The sequence below is a fragment of the Cololabis saira genome, chromosome 3, assembly GCF_033807715.1.
Source record: "Cololabis saira isolate AMF1-May2022 chromosome 3, fColSai1.1, whole genome shotgun sequence".
NCBI classification, from domain to species: Eukaryota; Metazoa; Chordata; class Actinopteri; order Beloniformes; family Belonidae; genus Cololabis; species Cololabis saira.
This window is the reverse complement of record NC_084589.1, coordinates 36,135,467-36,163,340: the sequence shown is the minus strand read 5'-3', so window position 1 is coordinate 36,163,340 and position 27,874 is coordinate 36,135,467. Positions and strand designations below refer to the sequence as shown.

Here is a 27,874-nt window from a genome sequence, read left to right as displayed (position 1 = left end):
AGGCAGACACACACGGGGAGAAGGGACTATTTCTTTTATTTTAGTTTTTTTTAAAACTTTATCCTTATGAACGCAAGTGTTATACAGTCCAACTTTCCTTATTTTATTCAGCACACTTTTTTTTTTTCCTCTTCGGCGTGGGCCCCCACACAGCAGTGAGCCCGGTGCGGCCACCCCCTCTGCCCCCCCGCCTGCTTCGCTAGTGATGACAGATCAATAATAACTGCAGCTGGGTTGTTTGTTCTCTCCTTCAGATTCGTGTCAACTCACCATCGACACAAACACAGTCAACAACAACATCAAACTGTCTGACAACAACAGGAAGATGACACGTGTGGAAGAAGATCAGTCATATCCCGATCATCCAGACAGGTTTGATTTCTGGTGTCAGCTGCTGTGTAGAGAAGTTCTGACGGGTCGCTGTTACTGGGAGGTCCAGTGGAGAGGAGATTTTTCTGTATCAGTGAGTTACAGAAGAATCAGAAGGAAAGGAGACTCTAAAGACTGTAGGTTTGGATGGAACGATCAGTCCTGGAGTCTGTCCTGTTCTGATGGTGGTCGGTACTCTGTCTCGCACAATAACACAGTAACATATTCCTCCTCCTCTTCCTCAGTCTCTGAGAGAGTAGCAGTGTATGTGGATGTTCCTGCTGGAAATCTGTCCTTCTACAGCGTCTCCTCTGACAGACTGATCCACCTCCACACCTTCAACACCACATTCACTGAACCTCTCTATCCTGGGTTCAGGTTCTGGTCTGGTTCTTTAGTGTCTCTGTGCTGAGTTCAGTCTCAACAGTCTCCTCCTGTCAGAGAAATTGTCTCTGTTGGACAGATAGATGTATCATTCTTAAAATATCACAAGGACTCATTCGTAACACCCTTAACTACCATCATAAATAAATCCATAATCAAAGGGTCCTTCCCTAACCCATGGAAGTTCTCTATCATCACACCAGTCTTTAAATCATGAAATCCTGCAACAATTAGTAATTATAGACCGATAAGTATACTTCCTGCAGTATCCAAGGTCATAGAAAAACTTGTAGCGGAGCAAATTATTGGACATCTTAACAACAGTCCATACACCCTTAACAGGATGCAATTTGGCTTTAGAAAACACCACTCTACTGAGACGGCTGTCTGTTTCTTCCTGGAAAACATAAAATCAAAGCTGGATACAGGTGGTGTTATTGGTACTGTTTTTATTGATCTTAGAAAAGCTTTTGACACCATTAATCACCAGATACTGTTAACTAAACTGTCTTACTTTAACCTCTCCCTAAATACATTGAACTGGATTAAATCCTACATCTCATCAAGAACACGGTGTGTTAGGACAAAGAACATGAAGTCAACGTCACGAAACAACAACCTTGGGGTACCACAAGGGTCGGTCCTAGGTCTGCTGCCTTTTAGTTTATTTATAAATGATCTGCCAAGCTGCTGTCCTTCTAATATCACCTGTCAAATGTATGCTGATGATACTGTTCTGTATGCTGCAAGAGAACTGACAGATGCTATGTCAAATGGCTTGAGAAATTGCAAATGCACTTAAATGTATCTAAGACTGTATGCATGTACTTCTCAAAAAGGGCAAACACTGATATTAATTCCAACATATATGTGCAAGGTAAAAAGAAATGGGGTGGTGCAAAACATTAAATACCTATGAATCACTCTTGACCTTCAACTCCTTTTCGAACACCAGATAAAAAAGACTGTGAACAGAATCAAGTTTAACTTGTCCAACTTCAGGTTTATTAGGAACAACCTAACTCCTGAGCAGTGGCAGCTTGTCAATAGGGGGCGCTAGGGCGCCCATTAAAATTACAGGGGGAAAAAAAAATGTATATATAGACAGTGTAGCTGTCTTAATAAGCCAGACATGGGAATTTGTTCTATTTTTATTTTATTGGGTTTCTAAAAATAATCTAATATGTACCATGTGTGTTTCTTTTGAGCAACATTGTATCTGTGTGTCTGTATGTCCTTCAGTACTTCAGTACTGCTGTAGGGACAGGCAGAGCCAGGCCTCCTCCTAATTGGTGCAGGGTAAATTGAGTGCACCTGATGAGCCTAGCTCATTCTGAACTGAGCTTCAGTGGTGATAGCAGCTCTTTCTGTGTTGAGCAAGAGTTGCCGTAAAATAAATAAAACAACTTAACTATCCTAAAAACGTGGTAGAAGGCTTACACGGTACGTTGTTGTCTTTGTTTGTATACATTTATTTAATTTCATCGTTTGTTTAAAAATGTAAAAATTTCCTTCAACGTGTTAAAAATATATTTGTTTATGTTTGCAGTTTTTCACGTTGTCTGTTGGAAAATAAAACACCTTCAGATGTCAGTGGAGCGTTGTCTATATCTACCATTTTAAGAAGCTTTAGGAGCAGTTACAGACAGTACACATAAATTATGTAATAAAAAGTAATTATCACATCTGTGCACTCATAAAATGTGTCTGACTTAATTTACTGACTTAATTTAATTTAATTTACCATACTGGGTTTATTCAGAGTTGTTTTTTGTGCGGACCGAAATACATAGGTCTCAATGGCGAGGGGTGCCGGCCAAATGAGTGTGTATTGCATGTTCTTAAACTTTTCTTCCATGTGACTTCATGCTGGTCTCTAATTGGTTACTCAAAGACTCTCCTCAGCTCTCTGCGCCCGTGGCCAGTCAGTGTGTTTTCTGTCATTCTTCATCCAATCTGATTGATTCATGAGCTGTCAATCAAAGTTATTACTTATATGTCAATGATATGAAGTCAGCCTGTGACTGTGATCTATTTCTGTTTGCTGACGATGCAGCTCTTCTGACGTCTCATCAGGATAAATCAGAAGTAGAAAAAACACTTAGCTGTGAGCTCAGTAAGATCAGTACCTGGTTGGTTGACAATCGTTTATCCCTCCACCTAGGTAAAACCGAGTCCATCCTATTTGGGTCAAGCATTAGATTAGCGAGGGTTGATGGACTCAAGGTGGTGGTGGGCGATACGGAGGTGACGGATAAGAAGGAGGTTACCTACCTGGGCTGTATCCTGGACAATAAGTTGACAGGAGAGAGTATGGCCAAGAGGGTTATATCAAAAGTAAACCAGAGAGTCAGATTCCTTGCCAGGACATCATCTTTCTTAGATAGGACAGCCCTAGAGATCTTGGCAGGGGCCTTGGTTCAGTGCCTCTTTGATTATGCTTGCATATCGTGGTTCTAATCTCTAGCACTTCAAAACATCTGAAGCATAGCCTACAGACAGCACAAAATAAATTAGTCAGGGTAGTCCTCCAACTACACCCCAGAACTCACCTCACTCAGTTTCATTTTGAAAGCCTCAAGTGGCTGAGAGTGGAGGAAAGAGTGCTACAAATTAAACTCTCTATGGTACACAGAATATTACACAAGCCGGTGCCAAAATATCTAATTAACTATTTTACCAGGGTCAATAGTATTCATGGACATGCTACCAGGGGAAGCTCCACCAATGTGGTGCCGGCCAAGTTCAGGACAAACGGGGGTCAAAGTTCATTTTTGTACACCGGTGCCTTGGCCTGGAATAGCCTACCTGAAGATCTGAAATCCACTAGCTCCTCTGCTTCCTTTAAAACTTTTGTGAGGAGCTGGATTATCAGGGGTAGAAGATGGGTGTAGGTTAATTGAAAAATATTCTGGTGCATAGTGTTTTAAAATTGGATTCGGATCTGCTTTGTATTGTAATGTATGTTAAATGTGTGTATTCCTGCCTTATATCTCTCTCCCTGGCGTGGTAGGCCGACCCACGCAGTCCACATTTTCTCCCACATGTCCTGACGTACACCACACTTTCATTCAGCAGACCATTGTTTACGCACACACATATCTTAAAGGACTGCAATGGAAATAAGCTCCTGCTTTATTGTGTTTTTATCCTTTTGATGATGGTGTGGCCTATGTATTTATACATTTTCCATTGTCAATAAAGATGTCAAATCAAATCAAATCAAAATCAAAAAAAGTCACACCCCTGACAGTGTAGACGCGCGACTGCATCTGTCACTCGCATACAAACGTCCGAAGTGCCATACTAAAAAGTATATACTAAAAAGTATACTTAAGTTCGGCACACTTTTAAGTAAATATCAGTATTGTGCATTAATTCGGACTTAAGAGCGCACACGTCCCTTCCTGCAGTTGGGAGGAAGTGACGTGTCACAGCAGCAGTAGCAGCGCACCGCTCCGCTATTTCCCGTTTTTTCTGGCGAAAACAAGATGATGATATATAATATTATTATATACGAATATTATAATATTATTATATAATAATATTATTATAGTTAATATTATACTTATGACATATACGTATCACTTAGCAATCAAACGCCGCTGCATTGCATTGTGGGTTGTTTCTGCTTAGCTAGTGTCCATAAATCCACACTAAAAAAATTCTCTGGAATGAGTATGGTGAGTTCTTAGCAAATTTTTATTTTTTTTTCACAGAAATGGAGGTTGTTAATACTAAAATAAGAGTGTAGTAGTTTATAATTGTTAAATGTGTGAAAATGTATTTAAAAAATGTTCACACATTTAACAATTATATAGTATTTAAAATAAATATCCATCCATCCATCGTCCGCCGTTTATCCGTTCCCGGGTCGCGGGGGCAGCAGCCTCAGCAAAGATGCCCAGATTTAAAATATATTTACACAATTGTGTGTATCATGCCCTTAAACTATAAATAAATAAATAAATAAATAGTAAATAAAATAACATTTGAACCATTTTTCAGACAATAAAAGCTGTTACTGCTGCTCTGTAGACACGTCATCATCTACTCAAGATCTGTTTGAGGGGGCGGAGGAAAGAAGATGGCGGACTGAGCGGTTGCACCTTTAGCAGGCTCGTCTTAAAAACATTTTGTTGTCCTTAAATCGTAAACTTTTAAGTGCAATGACTTTTCTTTTAGTGAGATAAGCCACTTAAGAATAGAATAGAATAGAAAGCCTTTATTATCAATGTACATGTACAGTGGAATTAGGCAGCAGCTCCGTCAAAGTGCACACATGCAAAGGCTATGTAAGCAAGGAAGCATAAATGTATATATATGTACACACACTATAAACAAGAGTGAATGGGAGGATAAAAAAATGTACATCGATGGGTGGGGGGATATTGCACTTAAATGAATGGAAGAATAATATTGCCCTTGAAGGGATGGGAGTATTGCACATAGATAGTAGAATATTGGGACATTGTGGATAGAAGGTAGAAAAATATTGCACAGAAAATATGACGTAGCTTATAGGTTGAGAAAGTTCACAGCTTTGGGGAAGAAGCTGTCCCTGAATCTTTTCGCCTGAAATCCAGGATGAGCTCCTTGGTTTTGGTGGTGTTCAGTGCCAGGTTGTTCAGTGCGCACCACTCACCAAGTTTAAGGACCTCATCTCTGTAGGCCGCCTCGTTTCCCCCTGTGATCAGCCCCACCGCCGTTGTGTCATCGGCAAACTTGACAATGACGTTCTCTGGGTGGGCGGGGCTGCAGTCCGATGTGTAGAGCGAGTACAGAAGTGGGCTCAGCACACAGCCCTGAGGAGAGCCAGTGCTGAGAGTGTGGGAGGAGGAGAGGTGAGGACCGAGCTTCACGCGCTGGGGTCGGTTGACCAAAAAGTCCTTAATCCAGGAGCAGGTGGATGGTGGGAGCCCCAGGGTGCATAGCTTGGGGATTAGAATGTCCGGTTTTATGGTATTGAAGGCTGAGCTGAAGTCGACGAAGAGCATCCTGACGTAGCTCCCCTGTTTCTCCAGGTGACTCAGCGCGGAGTGGAGTGCGGTGTTTATGGCGTCTTCTGTAGATCTGTTTGCCCGGTATGCAAACTGGTGTGAGTCCATGGTGGGGGGGAGACAGGCTTTGATGTGCTTTAAGACCAGTTTCTCAAAGCACTTGGTGATGACTGGGGTGAGTGCTACAGGGCAGAAGTCATTGAGGGTTGTAGTGGGTGATTTTTTGGGGATCGGGATGATTGTAGCTTATTTCAGGCAGGGTGGAATAACAGCTTGGGCCAGAGACAGGTTGAAAATGTCCGTGAAGACCTCAGAGAGCTGGTTGGCACAAGCCCTGAGCACCTTCCCAGGTACTCCATCTGGACCTGCAGCTTTCCTGGGGTTCACTGCACGGAGCACCCGTCTCACGTCCTGCACCTCAAGAGTGAGTGGGTGCTTGCTGGTGGCTGGTGGGGGCTGTAGTGGTGGTTGTGGTGATGATGTGGTTGAGGGCTGTTTTTGGGACTCGAAGCGGGCAAAGAAGCTGTTCAGCTCCTCTGCCAAGGCCGCATCTGAGTCCCCGGGTGACACAGCACAGCCTTTGTAGTTGGTGATGGTCTGTATGCCCTGCCATACCTGCCGGGGGTTGTTGAGGTGGTCCTCTAACCAGAGCCGGATTAACGCAAAGGCAGACTAGGCACGTGCCTAGGGCCCGACAGGGGGGGGCCCAGACAGAGGGACAAATTTTTTTTTTTTTTTTTTTTTTTGTCTGCACACATATTAATGGTTGATAACATGCCGGTAAAAACCTAAGGCATATATATATGTGCATTATTACTATATTTAGTATACATACATATATATATATATATATATATACGCATACATACGCACAGGGCCGCCGCAAGGGATGTGCGAACCGTGCGACCGCACGGGGCCTCGCGCCCCAAGGGGCCTGGCACTATGGGCCGTTTTTTTCCCCCCCAATTTTTTTTTTTTTTTTCCTTATAAATATCAACAGTCACGTTCCATTACAGACCTAAATGTGTACTAGTCTGTGCATATCAATAAATATATGTGCAATGATGACGCGTGTCTGTTGTTCAATACAACTGATCAGACCAAGCGCGGACACAAGCTAGTCTGATCCAGACGGGTGGAGTTGGAACAAACTGTCACACAATGTCGAGAGAACGAGACAGATTCAGGAAATTTCCATCAGGGGATGAAAAAAGAAAAAAACTAAAGAAAATGGAAGAGTTTAATGCCTCTCTGAAAGGCACGTTTGATAAATTTGTTACAAAAATCACCGATCCGACCGGGTCTCAAGCAGCCATGGGGCCCCGCGTCGAGGTAAGCCCAGATGATGATGAGGCAGGGGAAGGTATCCAGTATTTTGCTAATTGGAGAGTTAAAATTGCGCATATAGACACCCGATCCGACCCGAAAAACCCAAACATTTCACACGCGCTCGCTGCGCTCACGCGCGAGGGCCCCCCTGGCTATTTCACACAGGGCCTCGCAAATCTCTCAAACGGCTCTGCATACGCATACACATACATACATATACACATACAGACATACACATACATACTACAGCACACTTTGTCTTACTGCAAATTGTATTGGTCTTTGTAGATTTGACTTCTTATTTAACTATTCAATTTAATCAACACATTTAATTAAGATTTTCTGCAAAATGCTCACAATCGATAAGATAAGGATAATTAAATAGCATTTAATAGAGCATTGTAATAACGTATAAATAATAAAAATCTAAAAATAGTCTGATAGACTGTTTAATATACAACACATGACTTATTTTGGAATACAAAGAACCAACTTGACTATGACTTTGCTATGTAAAATGTGAATTAAGTTTTATTAGTAACTTTGGTAAGTTTAAGATTTCATAAATAACATCGATGGAGGGGGGCCCAAAAATCACAGTCTGCCTAGTGTAGTCCATTTATTTAATCCGGCTCTGCCTCTAACTTTGTCTTGTAGTCCGCTTTGGCAGCCTTGATGCCTCTCGTCAGGTCAGCGCGAGCAGCGTTTTACAGGGCTCTGTCACCTGACCTGAAGACTGAGTTACGGGCTCGGAGGAGCCTGCGGACCTGGCACGTCATCCAAGGCTTCTGATTTGGGAATACACGGATGGTCTTTTTAACCGTGACTTTCCCAACGCAGTAGTAGTAGATAGACTAATTGAGTAGTCTATCTACTTTGGGTCTGTTTTTGGGCTCTTTTAGAAGTCTATTTAAAGATTTGTAAAGTGTGCACCTGCAAATATGACTGTCCACGGCTACAGCCTGCAAGTCCTGTGGGATGAGGTATGTGACGAAAGCGATATTGAAGAGACGGTAAGGGATTCAAGCCCTAAAAGCAATAAAATCAAACTGAGCCACACTCCGATTAAGGGTCCAAATCCAAAAAAACAACGTGGTAATGGTAAGAAAAATGATGAGCCAAGTGACAGCGCTGCCATCCTCCACGCCATCCAAGCTTTAACGTGCAAGATGGATGGTCAAACCAAGCTCCTAAAGAACATTGAAAAGAAGATTGAGATGAACGCAGCGGCTATAGATGAGAATAAGCAGAATATTGCCATGCTGCAGAAGCAAGTTGACGATCTACAGAAGGTAAATAAAACCCTCAGAAATGCATGTGATGAGCATGCTCGCTATAAAAGAAGGTGGAACCTGAGACTTTTTCAGTCACCGGGCTGACTGAAAAAGAGGGAGAAAATACGAGGGAAACCGTCATAGAGATCCTGATGAGGGTGGTGTCGCTGTCAGTGGATGGACTTCGGGACTCTGTCAACACCGTTCATCGCCTGGGAAAAAGAAATGATCCGGCAACATCAAACAACACTCCTATTGGCTATTCATTTTAACAAATTCCAAGCAGTAAACGGAATGCAGATTAAACTAAAAGGAAATAACAATGCAATTATAATGCAATCATAGATATTCTATAATAAACAAATACTAAATATATCCGAAAATAATAACTAAATATGAGCATAAATTATTGAACAGAAAATGGCACCAACAGGTAATGATGCCATATTGATTTAGTTTTTATTTGTTTTATGTATTAAAATAAATAAATTGGTATGGTCATATGGCATTTTGAATAGAAAAATGGTTTACAATAAGGCTATGATGGGTAAATAAATGTAGTCAGACTATCATGGGAATCAAATTGGTTCAAGAATGAGTCCCAGCCTTGTGGCACAAAGTCCACAGTAATTTCACACTAATTCCACAGACCAGAAGCTGTTTCATAGTCCAGAAGATGCTCAATGGCAGGGAATCAAGTATTCAGGGATAGTTGATGGACACTCCAGCCATAGATATAAAACACTGGAGTCACAGCATTTTGGCATGGCAAGTCATCTTGATGCATGTTTCCTGTTTTTTTCAGTCAACATGTTTTACCGCCACCTGCTGGATAATGTGCTCCTGTTTCAGAAAAATCCTAGAACCGCCAGTGCTTTAATTACACCCTTGACTCGTCTCTTTGGTCTGGCTTTTATGTAGCATCAAATGTTTTAGTTTTATTCTGTTTAACATTTTTTAGAGGTATTTGTTTTATTTATTTCTTTCTTTCTTGTAATGTTTTTATTATTATTATATTTTATTGTTGTGGACTGATTACTTTTTAGCCTTAATTCTTGAACTTTTATCATTATTTCATTTTAATTAACTATATTGTATGTCAGTGTGCATTGGTCTCCCAGTTTTTAGTTTTGTTTTTATTATGCTTATTTTTCAGTCACAATGTTAAGCACTTTGTATTTCATGTACCTGGATGAAAGGTGCTATACAGGACTGTCTCAGAAAATTAGAATATTGTGATAAAGTTCTTTATTTTCTGTAATGCAAAAATGTCATACATTCTGGATTCATTACAAATCAACTGAAATATTGCAAGCATTTTATTATTTTAATATTGCTGATTATGGCTTACAGTTTAAGATTAAGATTCCCAGAATATTCTATTTTTTTTAGATAGGATATTTGAGTTTTTTTAAGCTTTAAACCATGATCAGCAATATTAAAATAATAAAAGGCTTGCAATATTTCAGTTGATTTGTAATGAATCCAGAATGTATGACATTTTTGTTTTTGTAATTGCATTACAGAAAATCACAATATTCTAATTTTCTGAGACAGTCCTGTACAAATAAAATTTGATTGATTGACGGCATCGCGAGCATGACGTCACCGGCGGAGTTGCGCGGACCAATCAGCGCGCAGGACGGGCTCCGGGGGCGTGGCCGCTCACCTGCGGCTCCAGGTGCGTTTCCAGGTGCAGGTCCGTGTCCAGGAGGAACCCGGAGCTCCGCAGAGATGGTTTGTGGGGGATTCGTGTGCACCAGGAATGCGCTGGCGGCGCTCAACGTCGTCTACGTGGTGAGAGAGAAGCTTTTCCTGTTTGTTTGGTTGGTTTTGACCCCTCGGGGACGTTAAACACACCTGGAGCCTGAATTATGGTTCAGCGTTAAATCGACGCAGAGCCTACGCCGTAGGGTTACGCCGTAGGTTCTGCGTCGGTGTAACGCAGAACCATAAATCAGCCTTGAGTCTGTTAATGAGTCACCGCGGGAGGTGAACAGGTGTCCTGGTGGACGCGGTTAATGATTGCTCCGAAACGCGCAGTTTTCCACCACAACTTCCTCAGACATAACCCTCAATAATGGTCCAATTCTACACTGCCATAATCCAAAATATTCTGTGTTTATCGATCACCATATGGTACGGCAATACAAACATACTATCACTCCCTCCAGGAAATACACGACACCGCGGTTCTTCATTTACAGACGGCTTTATTCTTCCGCTCTCCTTGTACCACCACCGTCAAACTATTTAAATACATAATGGACAAAATAAACAACAATAGACAAACAGAATAATAAACACAGCTGTGGAAGGCTACGAAAATCCTGCTAATTAATTATGCAAATCAATTATGCACGAAGCATATATATATATATATATATATATATATATATATATATATATACCGGTAGGCTACATACATACAGGACTGTCTCAGAAAATTAGAATATTGTGATAAAGTTCTTTTATTTTCTGTAAAGCAATTAAAAAAAACAAAAATGTCATACATTCTGGATTCATTACAAATCAACTGAAATATTGCAAGCCTTTTATTATTTCAATATTGCTGATTATGGCTTACAGTTTAAGATGAAGATTCTCAGAATATTCTAATTTTTTGAGATAGGATATTTGAGTTTTCTTAAACTGTAAGCCATGATCAGCAATATTAAAATAATAAAAGGCTTGCAATATTTCAGTTGATTTGTAATGAATCCAGAATGTATGACATTTTTGCATTACAGAAAATAAAGGACTTTATCACAATATTCTAATTTTCTGAGACTGTCCTGTGTGTGTGTGTGTGTGTGTGTGTGTGTGTGTGTATGTATATATACATATACATATATATATATATATATATATATATATATATATATATATATATACATATTTATTCTTCATATAATAATAGTTCACGGATCCACCAACATGTTCGAAACGGAGTAGGAATGAAGTAACCACTTATCGAGTCCTACCCCTGAATCTTCCATACATTCTTACATATAACATTCTTACATAACAAGACGAGTTAGAAATATATATAAATAATATTTTATTTATATATATATATATATATATATATATAATAAAACATAAATAAAATATACCTCGCTGGCTGCACATAACCAGAGGGAAATGAGTCCGCTTCAGGAAACCAAAAATCTTCCAAAAATGTCAGCTCTACCCTTTTAACTTCTCCACTTTTCCACGTTACTTACGCAGCATGACAAGCGCTGCTTTCAGTAACCTAAAGTGTCCCTGCGCAACACAGAGCAGGAAGAAAGATTCCTACACATAAATACAAAAAACAATACAATACTGCTGGAAATAAATCACCTAAATATCACTGAAATAATAAAACAAATAAAATAATGATACGACTTTTTCTTTCCCTCGGCCGTACGACTACTATGCTTAATTCCTTGTCATATTTCGGTGGTCCTGTCTGATATGTGCTGTTGTGTGCCTTGTCCAGTTTTGTCTGCAGTGTTATGTCTCTGTCTTTTTCCTCTGGAAAATGTTCTGTCTTTCGTATTGCTGTGGTGTATTGTTGCAGCTACCACCTGCACCGTGAAACTAATTCCACCGGTATTGTCGATTTCTGCTGCTTCGTCGAAAAAAATGCTACCGCCACATAAACCGATAGCGTCTGTCTTATCGATTTCTGCTACCCTATCAAAAAATGCGACCTAATGGTTTTCTATCTTTTGTAGAGCTACAATTTTACTGTGATTTACTCCCTAGCCGACTTCCTTTCCCCAGTGGTCCTTATCGCTTCCCAGGCCGCCATTGACTGGGAAGAATCTGTTTCCATGCGTTAACAGTTATCCCTGTATACATGGTAATTAATCATTTGGGATATCTCCATCAAACCAGCGACGCACGGAGAACGTCATTTCCGCTTCTTCCTGTATCCAAATCCAAAACAACAATATCAGCAGCACGGCGGATAATGAACAGCCCAGTAGAAGTCGTTTTGTTTCTTGGCCCTGTAGTTCGCCTTTTTCAGCGTCTTCCAGCGGTGCTTGATCTGGTCTGGCGTTCGTACAAATCCTGCTTCGCGCAACTTTTGGCTCACCTTTTTGTAAATCTGGCTATCCCGGTACTTTCTACCGTCTACAAATGCCAAAATGTTCATATCTTTCATTACATTCATGAAGTGATTAGTTTCCTCCTGGTCTTGTGTTTCACCATGTTTATAAGAACTTCCTGGACTCAAAAGAACAAGATTCCTTGCGAAAAGAACATGCGCAGAAAACAACTTCCTGTTCCTTTTGATGGGGATATCCCGTTAGGCGTTTACATGACCAAATATTCAGTTTAGAAAAGGAGTAACCCAGAGGTCATATTCAGGTTTTTAAAAACCGGAATATGAGCAAATTCCTGTTATTCAAAGGGGTTATTGGTGTTTGCATGGCCGTGCAAATTGGGTTATTGCTAATATTCCGATTAGAAAAGGGTTATTGACTGCATTTAAACGTAGTCTTTGTAAATAAGAATGTGTTCTTAATGACCTACCTGGTTAAATAAAGGCGAATGACGAATGAATGTCAAACAAAGCGATAGAATTGGTTTTTTTCCTCTTTATTGTATAATGTTCACAAAGTGTAATGCAATTAGTGTGATGGGTAGTGTATTTTGAAGGATCAAGTACTCAACATCCCATATTATCCATTTTAAATCAATATTTCAGGGGTAGCATAATTTGATAGTCCAGTAACATCCTATTAAATAATGCTCCCTTTGAGGATGTCACGGTTAACAGCAGCGTGGACTGAAGGGATGCAAGAAATTATGGGAGTGAAAATCAAACTTTGAAAATCGACTGTGCGCAGAACCACAAAGTAGCAGATGTGGACGGGGAGCATGGATTGACAGAACACCGGACCTCCTGTCGTGTATATTTTTCCCATCCGTGTCCTCGTCATCAGACGCGTGTTTCGTGGGATTTCCCTTCTCTCTCGTGGACTTTGGCTCCAATAAATGTCACGGGGACGGTTCGGTTTTATGCTGCTTCATCACCTCAGCGGGCAGAAGGTGGAGGGATGATGGGATGGAAGCTGTCGACTCAGAATAAACCTCCAGGGCGCGTCATCCTCCCCGGGTGAAGGAAGCTTTTTATTATTATTATTATTATTATTATTACTGAGGTCGTCAAGTCAGTTGCTTTTAGTCGTCCCGAAATCCAGGCTCAAAACTAGAGGTGACCGAGCTTTTGCGGTGGCTGCCCCTAAGCTGTGGAATAGTTTGCCACTAAATGTTAGATCTGCCCAGACCCTAGTGGTTTTTAAATCTTCTTTGAAAACTTATTTATTTTCTTTGGCTTTTAGTGTGTGACAAATTACTTCCCTACATCTGTGTGAAGTGATTGTGCACTTTATGTGTCTGTTCTTTGTCGTCTATTCTCTATTATCTATTTTTTATTACTATTTTATTGTTTCTACACTGTGTACTGTGTTTTTCTTTTGGTATTGTTTTATTTTGTTGTATGCTGTACAGCACTTTGGTCGACCTCGGTCGTTTTTAAATGTGCTTTATAAATAACATTGACATTGACATTATTATTATTATTATTATTATTGGTTACTGCAATAATGTGATAGTTTTTGTTTTGGAAAAATGAACCGTTTCTCTTTTAATTTATATTAATAAGTCCAAAATCTGTATTGAATTAAACTAAAGTGCAGTGATAAATAATAATATACCGGTATTTATGTTTTTGATGTTTGATGACATCATCGCACACGTGATCGTTGGGTCTCCCCTTTTCCACCAAACCGGTTCCAGGCTGGTTCCGGGCCAGTGCGAAACAAAGCTAAGTTGCAGTTCACTGGTTAACCACTAGGGGCTGGCCCCAAAAGTTTGTTCACCTCCTTGTTAAATGGCCCAGAAATAAACATCGTAGAGCTCTGCTCTAAAAGTGCTGCTGTCATCGTGAGGAGAACACAGCTGGTCCCTTCTACACCTCTACAACTCTCAAATGCCCCTTTTCCAGCAAACTGGTTCTGGGCCAGTGCTGAGTTTGGAACTAGGCTTTCTGTTTCCACTGACAAAGAACTGGCTCCAGTTTCAAGGTAGCAGCAACTCTTTGCTGGACTAGAGGAAAGAACCGCTTACGTAAGCAGAGGGGGCGGAGTTATTAAGATCAATGTCAATAGCAAGACTGGGAGACGGAGACATTTTCAAATAAGAATGAATCTGGATGCAGCAAAGCATCATGGGTCTGAGGAGGAGACAACCTGTCTTTTAGAGATGTGTCCACGGAGGAGCTACGTGGACCAAGTCCTATTGGAGCAGATACCTTGTTGTTGTTGCAACTTTCACGCAAACGCAGCGACGTAACTGACGTTTGGAGTGACGTAATGTGACGTGATTTGGCTCCCCTTAGCACCCGAGCTGTGGAAAAACAAACCGGTTGTCAGCTGGTTCTTAAGTTGAACGAGTTGTGGACCAGAACCAGTTCTGGAACCCGTTTGGTGGAAAGGGGGTAGTAAGTGTTCGCAGAGACCAGTTCCAGGTGTGTTTCTCCCCTGGAAACGCTACAGCTGCTCCAGATGTTCCTCCGACACCCCCCAGCGGCGGCTCGTTGCTGGTCAGATGGATCTAACTCTAGCCCTCGTTGCGTTGATGAGTCTTCCTCCTCCTCCTCCTCTCCCCAGATGGTGAGTCTGCTCCTGATCGGGGTGGCGGCCTGGGGGAAGTGGTTCGGCCTGGTGTCCAGCATCGGCGTGGTGGCGGGGGTCATCGGGGTGGGGGCCTTCCTCCTGCTGGTGGCCTTCGTGGGGCTGTGCGGCGCCCTGAAGCACAACCAGGTGCTGCTGTTCTTCGTATCCTTCCGCATGCAGGACGTTGTTGTTGTTGTTGTGGTGGTAGTTGTTGTTGTTGTTGTTGTTCCTCAGCCTCCTCCAGTACATGATGATCCTCTTCATCGTGTTCGTGCTGCAGTTTTCCATCTCCTGCGCCTGTCTGGCCATCAACACAGACCAACAGGTGGGTGGTCTGTCCTGGTCTACGCCGGTTTACCTGGTTTGTCCTGGTCTACCCTGGTCTAATCTGGTCTACCCTCGTCTCTATCCTGGTGTACCTTGGCCTTTCCTGGTCTACTTGGGTAAACCTGGTCTATACTGGTCGGTATCATGGTCTTTCCTAGTCTTTCCTAGTCTACCCTGGTCTTTCCTGGTTTAATCTGGTCTCTATTCTGGTCTACATGGCCTACCCTGGTCTCTGTCCTGGTCTAATGTCGTCTACCCTGGTTTAATATGGTCTTTCCTGGTTTAATCTGGTCTCTATCCTGGTCCTTCCTGGTCTCAACCCTGTCTATTCTGGTTTCTATCCTGGTTTTTCCTGCAGGGAACATGACTTTTGCATATTAGAGAGTCCTTATTTTGGTTTGAAACATTGGAGCGTTTGCCAGTTTTGCTGGTCCACCAGCCAGGTCTGGTTTTGAGGTCATATTTAGTAAAACCACTCTGATCCTGGAGCTGTGACCCTTTAAACCACCCTATGTAGTAACGCCAAATGGAGGCACCTGGCTCCGCTGGAGGTGTGGTCTTCAGGTGGAGTCGTGGGTGCTGTTAGACTCGCCCCCTCTTGGAGGAACTTCGTAATCACAATTTTAGGAAGTTTGAATAAAACTGAAAAAGCGGGTTGGTCTGACAGTGTTTCCCTGCGATGTGCAGAACCAGCTGCTGGCGGCGGGCTGGAACCGGTCCGAGGCGACGCAGCAGGACGTGGAGAAGACGCTGAACTGCTGCGGCTTCTCCTACGTGGACTACAACGCCTCCTGTTCCGCCGTGAGTACCGCGACTTCCTGTTTCCCACGCCGCCGCTGGCGCCACCTGGCGGGGACTGTCAGTGTGACCTTGTCGTGACCTTGTCGTGACCTTGTCGTGACCTTTGCAGCGCTGCTTCGCCACCCCGCCGTCCTGCTCCACCTGTTCCGTCATCCTGCAGCGCTACACCGGCGAGGTGCTGCAGTTCGTGGGCGGCATCGGCCTCTTCTTCAGCTTCAGCGAGGTGGGTTAGCGCCGCCGTTAGCGCCGTCGTTAGCCCCCCAGGTCTGGGGGACTCTGACGCCGGCTCGTTTCTGTCGTCTGTTTCAGATCCTCGGAGTCTGGCTCACGCACAAGTACCGGAACCTGAAGGACCCCCGCTCGAACCCCGGAGCCTTCCTGTAAACACCGGCGTTTCCCACAATGCTGCCGGGCGACGCCTCCGCCTCCCGGTCCCGTCGCCGCCCACGTCTTCTTCCGTCCTGATTAAACCGTCCTGAACCTGCTCTGCCTCGTTGTCTGTTTACGCTGCCCGGAGCCCGCGGACCTCCTCTCCTCCCGCTTGTGTGGTTGCTAGGCAACGCGTCCAGCATGGGGATGAGGAGGCCGACGATGGAGGTTTTTCTTACTTTTGAGTCGGAGGATCGACTAAAAACTTAGTTTAGCATCTGGACGGACTCGAGACACCAGATCTAGCAAAGCCGGTCCAGAACAGAACCGAGCCGCCTCCACGTTTCACAGTAGAACCTTCTAGTCTAGAGGTGATGGGACCGGTCCAGAATCTGTCCAGAGGACATTCTCCCAGATTTTTGGTTTGTGGTTTGTTGATATATAAGCCGCTTTTCCACTAGTACCTATTCAGCTCGGCTCAACTCAGTCTGGTTTCTTTTCCATAACAATTCAGCACCTGGAGCAGAAGTAGGAGGTTGGAGCGAAGCTGCTGTGACGTATTTGATTTGTGTATCTAAACGAAGAAGACAACACTAAAGATGTAGAACCTGGAGGAGATGATAAATGTGCTGCTGGGTCTGTGGCTTGTGTTCGATACCAAGTTAAAAAATGAGAGTGAGAGAGAGAGATAAGCTTCAAGCAGCGCCGCTTTTTAATTTTTGTTAGTTCGGCTCGGTGCTGCTGAAAAGTCCGTTGGTAGCTGAGCAGCTATGAAGTGACAGAGCTCCTGACAGATCTGGTCGTTCCTTATCGCTCGTCTAGATCCCCTTTTAATTCTCTCCTCAGCACCAGGTTTATGAACATCTGCACCTCAGAGTTGGATCATGAAACAGACTTCTGCTGCCTTTGCTGGTCGAATAAAATGAACAAGAAGCTCCGTCAGAGTCTCTTTCGCTGATGTCACATCCTGACTCAGACGTCTGACTCCAACCCCCCGACCAATCGGTGGCCTGTCGTGTGATGACATCACAGCCCAACTCAGCCGCTTAGAACCTCGGCAGAGAAAAAGTATCTACTTGGCACATTAGACCCCTAGTGGGAAAGAACCAAAACGAGTGGAGGAGAGCTGAGTAGGTGCTGGTGGACAAGCGCCATTAGACAAATTGCAGCCTGGTTTTATTCATAATTTTCTCATAGTCCTCCATCAGTGGTGTGATCCGCCTCTGATTGACCTGGACCATGGACTTCACCTTGAATCTCTCTGCAAGTTGTTCTAGACTCTCTAGATTTCTGTTCGTTATCCGTCGCTTGAGTCGCTTGTTTCTTATCTTCTGATAATCCGACTAGTTTTAATCCCAGACTGTTCCTTTTAAGATGCTGACTCCGCACCCTGACAACAGTGCCTGTCCTGAAAACCATGTTCCTGTATTTTAAATGACCTTCTGGTACGTAGCTTTAGATAAAAAGTGACGGCGATCAGCCGTCAATTGTATCACCACGGGAACCGGGTTTAATCTGATGGTACTTTAGCGAGATCCTGAGCTGACGGAGGTGAGGATGTTTGCTCAGCTCCTTGAGCAAACAGAACCCGCCGGCTGGTGGAGCCGACTGCCCCCCCCCCCGGTTCTGGGTGTTTAAAGTCAAACCTGCCTGCTGATGCATCCGAGGTCACATGACCTCACATTCCTCCCCGGCAGCAGGATGCCGACCAGGAACCGCAGCCAGGCGGTCGGACCGGTTCACAGTCTGAGAGAAACCACGAGCTGCTCGGCCAGATAAAACCCAGAACCTTCAAATGTTGCTGATAAACACGACAAATTAAGAATTCTTCTTCCGTCTCAGGTGGTTTCAGAGTTTAAATGTTTATGCAGCAACAGCTGCTTCTCTAAGATCATTGCTGATCTTGTTCCCTCTTGGCTTTGTGTTACAAATATCAAACTGCCAAAACGTCTGCGTTAATTTTTCTTTATTTAAACTTTATTCTACCAGGAAGTCTGAGGATGTTTTTTTTTTTACATAAGACCCAGAGGGGTGTATAAACTTTATCGTTCATTTTAAATCAGTCATTTTTAACAGGTAATGAGATAAAATGTGTCTGTCATCAGAATCAGGAATAAGTTTATTACCAAGTCGTTTAACACACACAAGGAATTTGTTGTGGTGATTGGTGCAATACAGAACAAATGTCATCGGTTTCTAAACGAGACATCTCAGTAACTCAAGAAGAGCGCAGCTGCGTTTGAATCTTTTATTAAGCGTACTGTACATTCATGTCAATCAGCTCCACATGAAAGTCTCGCGTGTAAAAGGAGAACAGAAGAAGAAGACGTCGGCGACTCGGGCGCCGGAGGGACGAAGCACAAACACATTCAGACACGAGAGAAAAGTCCAATCTGGTCCGGTACCGCCGCCGCAGGCGGACCACGGTCAACACACAGCAATAAATAAGAACTGGGGTGGGGGTGGGGGGGCGTGTGATCGGAGACGCCGCGGCGCCGAAATCTAAGCTGTTAGAGCAGAAACAACGATGATGATCCGTTATTAGAGACAAAGGAAGAGGTGAACTTTCACAAACTACAGGAAGTTAAACAACCGCGGCCTCAGACTCTCCAGAGCCCAGACGGAGGTTCTGATCCGCTCAGGGGGGGGGAGATTAAAGCAGCAGACGACTTTCTCATGATAAAACACTCGCTCAGACGGGTCTCCATCGCTCGGGTCGCTGAGCCGAGACCAAACCGGATCAGAACCTCCTGATTCCTGTTCCGTCCCCCGACCCGGGGCTCAACGGTTGGTATCGTCCTGCTGGACGTCGGAGTTGGATTTGAGTTGAAGCTACGGCCGAGCTGCAGCTGCCTCCAGTAAACTCCACATCTGGATCGTTTCTCCTCGGGTGGTGCAGTTCCCTGCTCCGCCAGCAGGCGGTGCTGCTGCAGCTGCTGGACGGACCCGGGTCCGTCCTCCGTGGGGATCAGTAGTAGCGCTGGGACGGGTCGGGGGGATGTTCACAGTTTAAACACGTCTGAGTCCTGCGGTGACCTCAGAAGTCCTGCAGCGTCCTGGGCGACGCCAGCTCAGAAAACCAGGCCGGCTCTTGTTGGCGCGTCGGTGCTGGAGCCGCCTGGCAAACAAGACCCGGGCTGGTTCTCCGCCGGCGCAGCAGGAGGCAGGTCGGAGGTGAAGCTGCAGCGGCTCGCTGGCGTCAAAAGAAGATCCGAAATGTTGCAGATGGAGGAGGAAACGGCGTTGATGCTTGTGAGGACGTGATTACGAGTCTGAGAAGGCTCTGTGTGCGCTGGGGAACTGCTGGGAGCTGAAGTCCGGGTCCTCCTGGACTCGCTTCTTCATGTCTGTTTTCACCTGGAAAACAGGAAATCAGGATGAGTCCGGCCGGGGGTCATGTGACCTCTAGTTATTTTTAAAACCATTAATCAGGGGTTATTTTATCTATTACTTAACTGTTGTTCGATCCTTAATATAGGTTATGAAACACAGTTTTGCACAGCAGAATAAAAAATATAGAATAAAATTATACAAAATAAAAAGACATGTTTGCTCTGACAATTGAACAAAAATCTCTCCTCTACAGAATTACAAAAGATTTTTTTTAAAAACAGTGAATATTTATCCAAATGTGTTAAAAAAAAAAAAATAACATGTGGATAAAACAGCACTGTTTCACACTAAATTACACATTTTTATTACATAAAAAAGTCTAAACACGAAGGAACCTTCCTAGAGCAGGTGGAACTAACAAAAACAAAACAAAAAAAAAAGTGGCACTTTAGCTTCTGCTAACCGGTAAACGGAGTTATGACCAGAAAACATCAAATGTAGGAGCTGATGCAGACCATAATCTGATCATGTGACCTTTGTTTTTTACAAATATTATTGTCCCGCCCATGAGAGACGAGGAGGCGGGGCTTTAGATGCTCCAACATGCTGGTCTGGCATCAACTCCAAAAGGCGTTTGGGACTAAATGTAAAGTATTCTCATACTTTTGATGACTTGGGGCTGTTTTTTAGGCCTTTTTGCAGAACTTTGTTGGGCTCGGAGGTCCGTCTATTTTGGACCCGGACCCGTCCTTACCTGCTACCTGATTATCAGGCCGTCAGATTTACTTCCACCATCAGCTGCTGAATCTCAGTAAAACCTGTTGGACTTCTCGGTTGTTGCGGAAGCTCGTCTACAACCTGAACCGGTCTGAACCGGTCGCCTCCAGAGTTTACATCCGTGTTGGGTTCAGGAACAAGGATTGAGGTTCATAAACCAGCACAACCAGGCGCATCGTTTGTTTCTCTGGGATATAAAGAACCAAGTCCGGTTCCTCTGGATGAGGATGGAAGCAGTTCTGCACCGTAGTTCAAATTAAAAACGGATTAGCACAAATTATTTTTCATTTTCAGATTAAAACATGCATTGTTTTACCCATAAATATTAATAATATCGATATGAGTTAACTTATAACTTAACCAAACTGCATTTTCATTTTCTTCTTCACCGCTGCTCATTCTGTGACTTGAAAAATGATAAGGAAAAGGATTAAAGGTTTCAGTTTGAAACAATTCTCTTGCAAAAAGTGTTCAAATTGAATATTTGAAATGCCAAATTTTAAAATGAAAATGTTTTAGCAAAAATGCTTTTTCATTTTCAAAATAATAAAGCTACATATTTGACTCGAAATAAATAAAAAAATAAAATAAAATCTGACTTGAAATAAAATTAATAATAAATAATATTTATGGAGACTGCAATGTAGACGGTCCCTAAGTCAGACGATGGGCTTGTAGCTTGTTTATGTTTCGGTGGTTGGACAGAGGCAACATTCATGCGTTTACGTCTCTTTATTTATTCAGTTATTGAGTTACTGACCCCAGAGGTGGGAATCTGCTAATATCTGTCCACCTCTACCTGCACAACTCAGGTGATGGAGAACAGTCAACTGAGAAGGGCAATCACTGACATCTCCCTGCGTCACTTGGGATTTAATAAGGTTCTACTTTTTGAGGGGGCGCATGAAAATGAAGAAGCAATGTCCTTTTCTTTATTACTCTAATAAAGTCCCAGAATGAGCAGAGATGAAGAAGAAAATTAAAATTATTATTAGAGTCAAATATGCAGTTTTATTTTGAAAATGAAAAAGCATTTCTGCTGAAACATTTTCAAATTTGGCATTTCAATTAATTTTTTAACACTTTTTTGCAAGAGAATTATTTAAAAATTAAATCTTTAATGTCCTTTATCATCTTAAGTCACATAATGAGCAGTGGTGAGAAAGAGAATGAAAATGATTATTAATTAAAGTCAAATATGCAGCTTTATTTTGAAAATGAAAATCTTTTGGCTAATCCTTTTTAATTATGGTGCAGAACTGCTTCCACAGATGAGACGTAGATCTCTAGGAGGCAGTACCAACAGACCCAGCAGAACCTGCCTGGGGGGGTTGGACCCAGAACCGAGACGTAACTGAACCACGAGGTCGTTTTAAACAGCTTCCCTTTCACGCCCCCCTGACTCATCCCCGTAAACCCGTCCAGCTCTGATTGGTCACCTGCTCGGCGTACGCCTCCTTCACCTCCTGGGTGTCCAGGTCGCCCTGCAGCTGCTCGGCCGAGGTGATGGGCTTCACGCCCGCCGTCCGGGCCGCCTGACTCACCGCGTCGGAGAGGGACAGGAGGCTGGCGCTGCCCTGGCCCGTCTGCACACACACACACACACACACACACACCGTTACCAGGGAAACACTCCACCGCTGCTCGTACCAGCAGGATCGGACCGGCCCCGTTACCTTCCGGCGCTTGGCCGGCATGCCGTGCAGGTAGGCGTCGGACAGCGGCGGCTGAGCCTTCATCTTCCTCTGGGTCATCATGTCACAGCGGATGATGGGGACCCACTCCTGCAGAGAGGAGACGGACCGGTCAGGACAAATGTTCACTTCAGTTCAGATTTATTTAGAGCGGTACAACATTTTTACAACATAAGTGACCTGCGTGCAGCAGAACATTAAACCAATACCTTTGACAGTAGACGTGCAGGTTCAATATTCAAATTAAACCATTAACACTCCAAAGGGAGTGGGAAGAGGAAAACGTATTTAATCCCACCCCTGTTTCTCATCAATAACTTTTTAAGGCTTCCTCCTCCTTAACATTTAAACCAGAACAACACACACATTTCAAGACCGAAGTGTATTTAATATAGTGTTACAACCCACTCCCTTTATACTTTATATATAAACCATATGTTTATATAACAATTCAAATCTGTGGATATTTTGGCATTGCTGGTATTGGATATGTAATACTTGGATAATACTACATTATATTTCAGTAATACTTCAGTAATACTTGAGTAACTACATAATACTTGGGTAATACTACAGTAATACTAGGTAATACTAAAGTAATACTAGGTAGTACTAGCTAAAACTAGGCAATACTAAGTAATACTACAGTAATACTAAGGTAATACTAGGTGATACTAAGTAATACTATGGTAATACTACGTAACACTTGGGTAATAGTAGGTAATACTGTGTAATAGTACCTAATACTACAGTAATACTACCTAATACTACGGAAATACTTGGGTATTACTAGGTAATACTACGTAACACTTGGGTAATACTATGTAATACTATGGTAATACTACATAATTGTGTAATACTAAAGTAATACTAGGTAATACTAGGTAGTACTACCTAAAACTAGGTAATGCTAAGTAATACTAGGTAATATTATAGTAATACTACAGTAATACTAAGTAATACTATGGTAATACTACGTAACACTTGGGTAATACTATGTAATACTACCTAATACTATGGTAATACTACATAATGGTGTAATACTAAAGTAATACTAGGTAGTACTACCTAAAACTAGGTAATGCTATGTAATACTATGGTAATACTACGTAACACTTGGGTAATACTACCTAATACTACTGTAATACTACCTAATACTACAGTAATACTACGTAATACTACAGTAATACTACAGTAATACTACAGTAAGGTCTGCTGACAGACTCTGGAAGTGGTGCTTGTTACCGGGGGAACAGACGCCGTCCAGGCCTCCGACTCCCCGGCAGACTCCTCACTTCCTCCCTCGGCTCCGGCCGCCGCCATGTCTCCTCCCACCGGCGCGGCTCCGCCCGCGGCCGCCAGGTCTCCCGGCAACGGCCTGGTCTCCCGCGACGACACGGCCGCGTCCTGGGACACGGACATGGCCTCCTCGGCGGTGGTGGCTGCGGCCGGCGAGAGCGTGTCCCCGATCTGAGGGCGGAGGGCAGAACGGTGAGCTGAGGCCCCGGCGACGCCACGGCAACACCACGGCAACGCCGACGCCGGCACCTGAACTCTCTTACCGGGGCGGCGGCTGCTCGCTCCGTCTCTGCTGCTCCGGCTGCTGAAGACTGATCCCCCTGCGAGAGACGCCATCTAATATTTATCAGCCGTTTCAGTAACGGGACACCAGCCGTGAGGCCGGGGGGCGGGGCTTAGGCAGGGGTTAACTGGAGGGGGCGGGGCTTAGACAGGGGTTAACTGGAGGGGGCGGGGCTTAGACAGGGGTTAACTGGAGGGGGCGGGGCTTAGACAGGGGTTAACTGGAGGGGGCGGGGTTGCAGCTGGGGTTTACCTGCGTGTGAACGATGTAGGTCTGGATCTGGTCCTGGGAGATGGGGATGTGCTCCAGGATCACCTGCAGCCTCATGGTCATCATGCTGGTCATCCAGTTCACCAGGCTGGGGCTGATGTCGCTGGACATCCTCCGCTGCAAGCAAGCACACGCTGCCGGTTACCGGGACGATGATCGTCACAACCACACCTTAGAGTCAACGGCGACCGCGGCCTTTTCAGACGTTTGATTCTGAAGATCAACTTAAAATCTACAATGACAGGAACATTTTTGATCTATGACACTTTAAAAAGAGGGGCCACATGCGAGGATATGAACCCCCAAAAATACAGAAAGATTTAAAGGTTCGACCCTTTTAACCCTCTATGACAGGGATGAGGATGTGGGGGATGGTGTTTAACAGCTGGAGTTGTAAAGCAGAGTAGCTTTAGGGACAAAGGTGGCTCTCCTCCTCTCAGTCCTGCAGGCGGTGCAGCGGAGGCGCCGCCTGGAGGGGAGCCACTGAAATGCGGGGTGAAGTATGTGAGAGGGGTCATTGATGATTTCAATGAGTTCGTCCCAGAAACTCAGTTATCAGCAATCTTTTTATTTATTTATCTTCTCAAATAATATAAATTCCAGACAGAACAGTGGAAATGTTCATGTTTTTCTTCTCTCTAATGTGTAAAACAAACTGAATCCAAACCAGGAAGAACAAAACAATACAAAATAACAGTGGAAATGTTAAACCCCTACTTTATGTTCAGTTTTCTTTTTCCACTGCAGCAGAACTGAACTGCTTCACTAAAACTTAGGACCAATAAACCATTGTTGGATGGTGAGATTTTTCAAAATCTCCATGTAAAAAAAAATGTCCATGTATGCCGAGGTAAACTGCCCCCCCAAACATTTTAGCACCAGCTTCCACTGGGTCGGAGCTGTAAAAAGTTTGTCATTCCTGTCATATAAAACATAATTACAGGAAGCTGTGAGCTGGTGGATGCAGAGACAGAACGGTGAACACGAGCAGGAAGAGGAACTCACTATTCGGTGGTTGATGACGGCGGTCAGAGCTCTCTGGTCTCCTCTCAGACAGTGCAGATTCAGAGCCAGACACTCGAACAAGGCCCGGTTACACATCCTCAACAACGTGGGGCCGAACGTCTCGTCTGGAGGAGAAAAATCACGTCTCAGTAACAGGAAGCCTTTAATCCCACACATGTTCATCCTTCATCCTCCCTGTACTAGTGTTGTTCCCGTCAGCATGTTTCAATTTTAGTCTAGTCTTTGGGTCGAGCTATAATTTTAGTTTTTATTAGTTTTAGTCACGTTCCTTTTAGTCGTGTCAAGTTTCAGTCGACTAAAAGTCTGAGCATTTTAGTCAAATTGTATTTAGCCAAACCTATTCTACAATTCAAACAAGTTATGTTATCATTATATTATTGTTTCCTTCTAGACTCAAGAATACATTCATTCCATATACAGAAGACTCTAATTTGAGTTTACAACATTTATTTTCCCACATTTCTCCCCATCTTTTTCTTTTTCGACGACACATTGGGTTTTCTTTTCCGCATCTGTGTAGGTATAAGTGTATAAGTGTATCCAAAGATGGTTTCTTCTTCTTCTCCAGCCCCAGAGCAAATCCCTGCATTTCTCTCTGTAACTTTGTTTTTAATTGACGTGAACCTAGAGCTCTGCGTTAACGGCATCAGCCTCTAACTCTGCAGCTGCATCTTCTGGATCTGATTCCCTGCTGCAGCGACTGGGATTGAGGACTAACGTCACCCAGCAGCAGAACTAAACCAGAGGAAACTACTGAAAACATGGACATTAAGGATCTTTGGTAGAACATTTCGTCTCGTTTTTGGTCAACGAGTTTTTATTTTGTAACCTACGTTTTAGTCTGGTTTTTATTCGTCAACGATATTGGATTATATATTTAATTATCGTTATCGTAACATGACCAGCATTTTCGTTGCGTCTCGTTGACGATGATATTTAGTCATAATCTTCGTTGACAGAAGCAACTTTACCCTGAACGTGATTGAAGCCCGATGCCCATCGGGGCTAGAAAACAACATGGAGGTAAAAGCGGTTCACCGTTGCAGCGCAGAATGTGCGTGGCGATGTGCGTGAGCTGGTATCTGAAGAAGGACATGTTGGTCTGGGTGATGTCCACGCCGTCCAGCACCGACACCGACGACTCTCTCTGTGGGAGAGGGGAGAAGGATGTTTAGAAATCTGGGCCTCGGCCCGTCTGGCGGGTTTGGGCCCGACTGGACTTGAGCAGCAGAGACGGCAGCTTACGAAGCTCTCGCTGATGTATTCCTCCAGCTCGTTGACCAGGGTGTCGGCAGCAGCCTGAGGGGAACAGAACCAGCAACCCGTTACCTACAACCACCTTCAGCAGTCATGTTGATGAACACTTTCACAACTAGGGATGTCCTGATCCCATCACGTTGTTTCAGACGCTCCATCCCGATCAGGGATCCGATCTATATTTTATTATCATCATTTTGAAAAATACTAAACAACTGGTGCATCAACAAGCAACAATAAAAGTTAAAAGTTAGGTCACAACGGTGACTGAAAACCGAAGGGAGCGTCGGTGTCGTCAAATATTTTACTCTTTAAGCCAGAAAAGGACAGTAAGAGTCTAAAAAGTACATTACTGCTGTACTTTATAACACCGTTGCTCTTTTATTTGATTATTTGTTTACATGCCTGCTTGGTATTTTAAGTTGAGCAGCTGTTATTTAATTCAAATTTATGTTAAATTAAACATCAATTTGTTAATTGTTAAAGTTAGCAATTAGTTAATAGTTGCACTATTACTTGATTGTTCGAGCTAAATCCAAGAGGATTCTGGACGGCTCTGTTTAAAATGATAAAATAAGTTGAATTAAATAAAAATATGAGACAACCTGGATCTGTTTGTTTTGAATTTGCTAATTTTTCGAACGTTACGAAAGTATCAGATCTTTGTCAATTTCCCCGAGGGAACCTCCCAAAGGGATTAATAAATTCATCTGAATCTGAGATCGGGACTCTGTATTGGCAGATACTCAAAATGTAATGACTCAGAATTGGATCGTGGACCCGATGGGGACTAATCTCTGCTCTAAATCATCCGCAGCGTTTGGTTTGTGGCAGCACTGACGTTGATGTTGTCGTCGGTGGGCTCCCTGCCGCTGAGGTAGTTCTCGTTGAAGAACCGGGTCAGCAGCGGCTGGATGCGGCTCAGCGGCTGGTGCTGGCCGTGGAGCAGCACCACCAGGTCCGACATGGTGAAGGTCTGGCACACCAGCATCAGCAGCTCCCCGAAGAAGCCTGGGAACCACAGGAGTTAGTTTTGGCAGGTTTTCTGAGGCGTGCGCTGCAGGCCGCCCCCTCCCGGTGCATTGTGGGCCGTGTGCGGTACCTGTGGGCTCCTCGGGGCTGATGAAGATGTTGGTGGCCTGCGACAGCCTCTGCATGAACTGGGCGATGCTCTCCGTGTCGTTCTGGGCCTGACCCAGGGAGCCCATCATGGTGCTGAGGACGCCTCGGACGATGCCCGTGAACAGCTCCGGGTTCAGGGACTCGGCCCCCGCCGGCGCCGCGGGGTTGGGGGTGGAGTTGGGGGCGGGGTTGGTCCCTGCAGGCGGAGCTGGGCTGTTCCCGGCTGGAGCTTGAGGCGCAGAGAAGATGGGCTGGGAGGCCTGGAGATGAAAACAAGAACAGGTTA

General features: G+C 43.9%; 3 protein-coding genes across 6 annotated transcripts in view; 2 read left to right on the top strand and 1 right to left on the bottom strand.

Moving 5' to 3' along the window:
- The window catches only part of LOC133438607 (NACHT, LRR and PYD domains-containing protein 3-like), a 32,769-nt gene extending 30,371 nt beyond the window's left edge, over nt 1-2,398 (top strand). The window contains exon 13 of the mRNA XM_061717396.1: nt 255-2,398. Within this exon, the coding sequence (XP_061573380.1) occupies nt 255-781 (527 nt within the window). The 3' untranslated portion in view covers nt 782-2,398. The remainder of the gene's footprint in view (nt 1-254) is intronic.
- A 7,626-nt stretch (nt 2,399-10,024) lies between these two features.
- On the top strand, nt 10,025-16,984 carry LOC133441133 (tetraspanin-13-like). Its single transcript, XM_061718526.1, has 6 exons — nt 10,025-10,153; nt 15,025-15,192; nt 15,275-15,355; nt 16,045-16,158; nt 16,268-16,381; nt 16,468-16,984. The coding sequence occupies exons 1-6, from the start codon at nt 10,091-10,093 to the stop codon at nt 16,540-16,542; spliced, it is 615 nt and encodes a 204-aa protein (XP_061574510.1). The 5' UTR covers nt 10,025-10,090; the 3' UTR covers nt 16,543-16,984.
- A 1,508-nt stretch (nt 16,985-18,492) lies between these two features.
- Nucleotides 18,493-27,874, bottom strand: part of bag6 (BCL2 associated athanogene 6) — a 28,908-nt gene continuing 19,526 nt past the window's right edge. For all 4 annotated transcript variants that reach the window (XM_061717389.1, XM_061717390.1, XM_061717391.1 and 1 more), the window contains exons 15-25: nt 27,569-27,848; nt 27,308-27,477; nt 26,455-26,508; nt 26,248-26,356; nt 25,189-25,313; nt 24,166-24,300; nt 23,894-23,950; nt 23,577-23,801; nt 22,314-22,421; nt 22,077-22,223; nt 18,493-19,884 (exon numbers count right to left, since the gene is read on the bottom strand). In XM_061717389.1, coding sequence (XP_061573373.1) covers nt 19,792-19,884; nt 22,077-22,223; nt 22,314-22,421; nt 23,577-23,801; nt 23,894-23,950; nt 24,166-24,300; nt 25,189-25,313; nt 26,248-26,356; nt 26,455-26,508; nt 27,308-27,477; nt 27,569-27,848 — 1,503 coding nt within the window. In that variant the 3' untranslated portion in view covers nt 18,493-19,791. The remainder of the gene's footprint in view (nt 19,885-22,076; nt 22,224-22,313; nt 22,422-23,576; nt 23,802-23,893; nt 23,951-24,165; nt 24,301-25,188; nt 25,314-26,247; nt 26,357-26,454; nt 26,509-27,307; nt 27,478-27,568; nt 27,849-27,874) is intronic.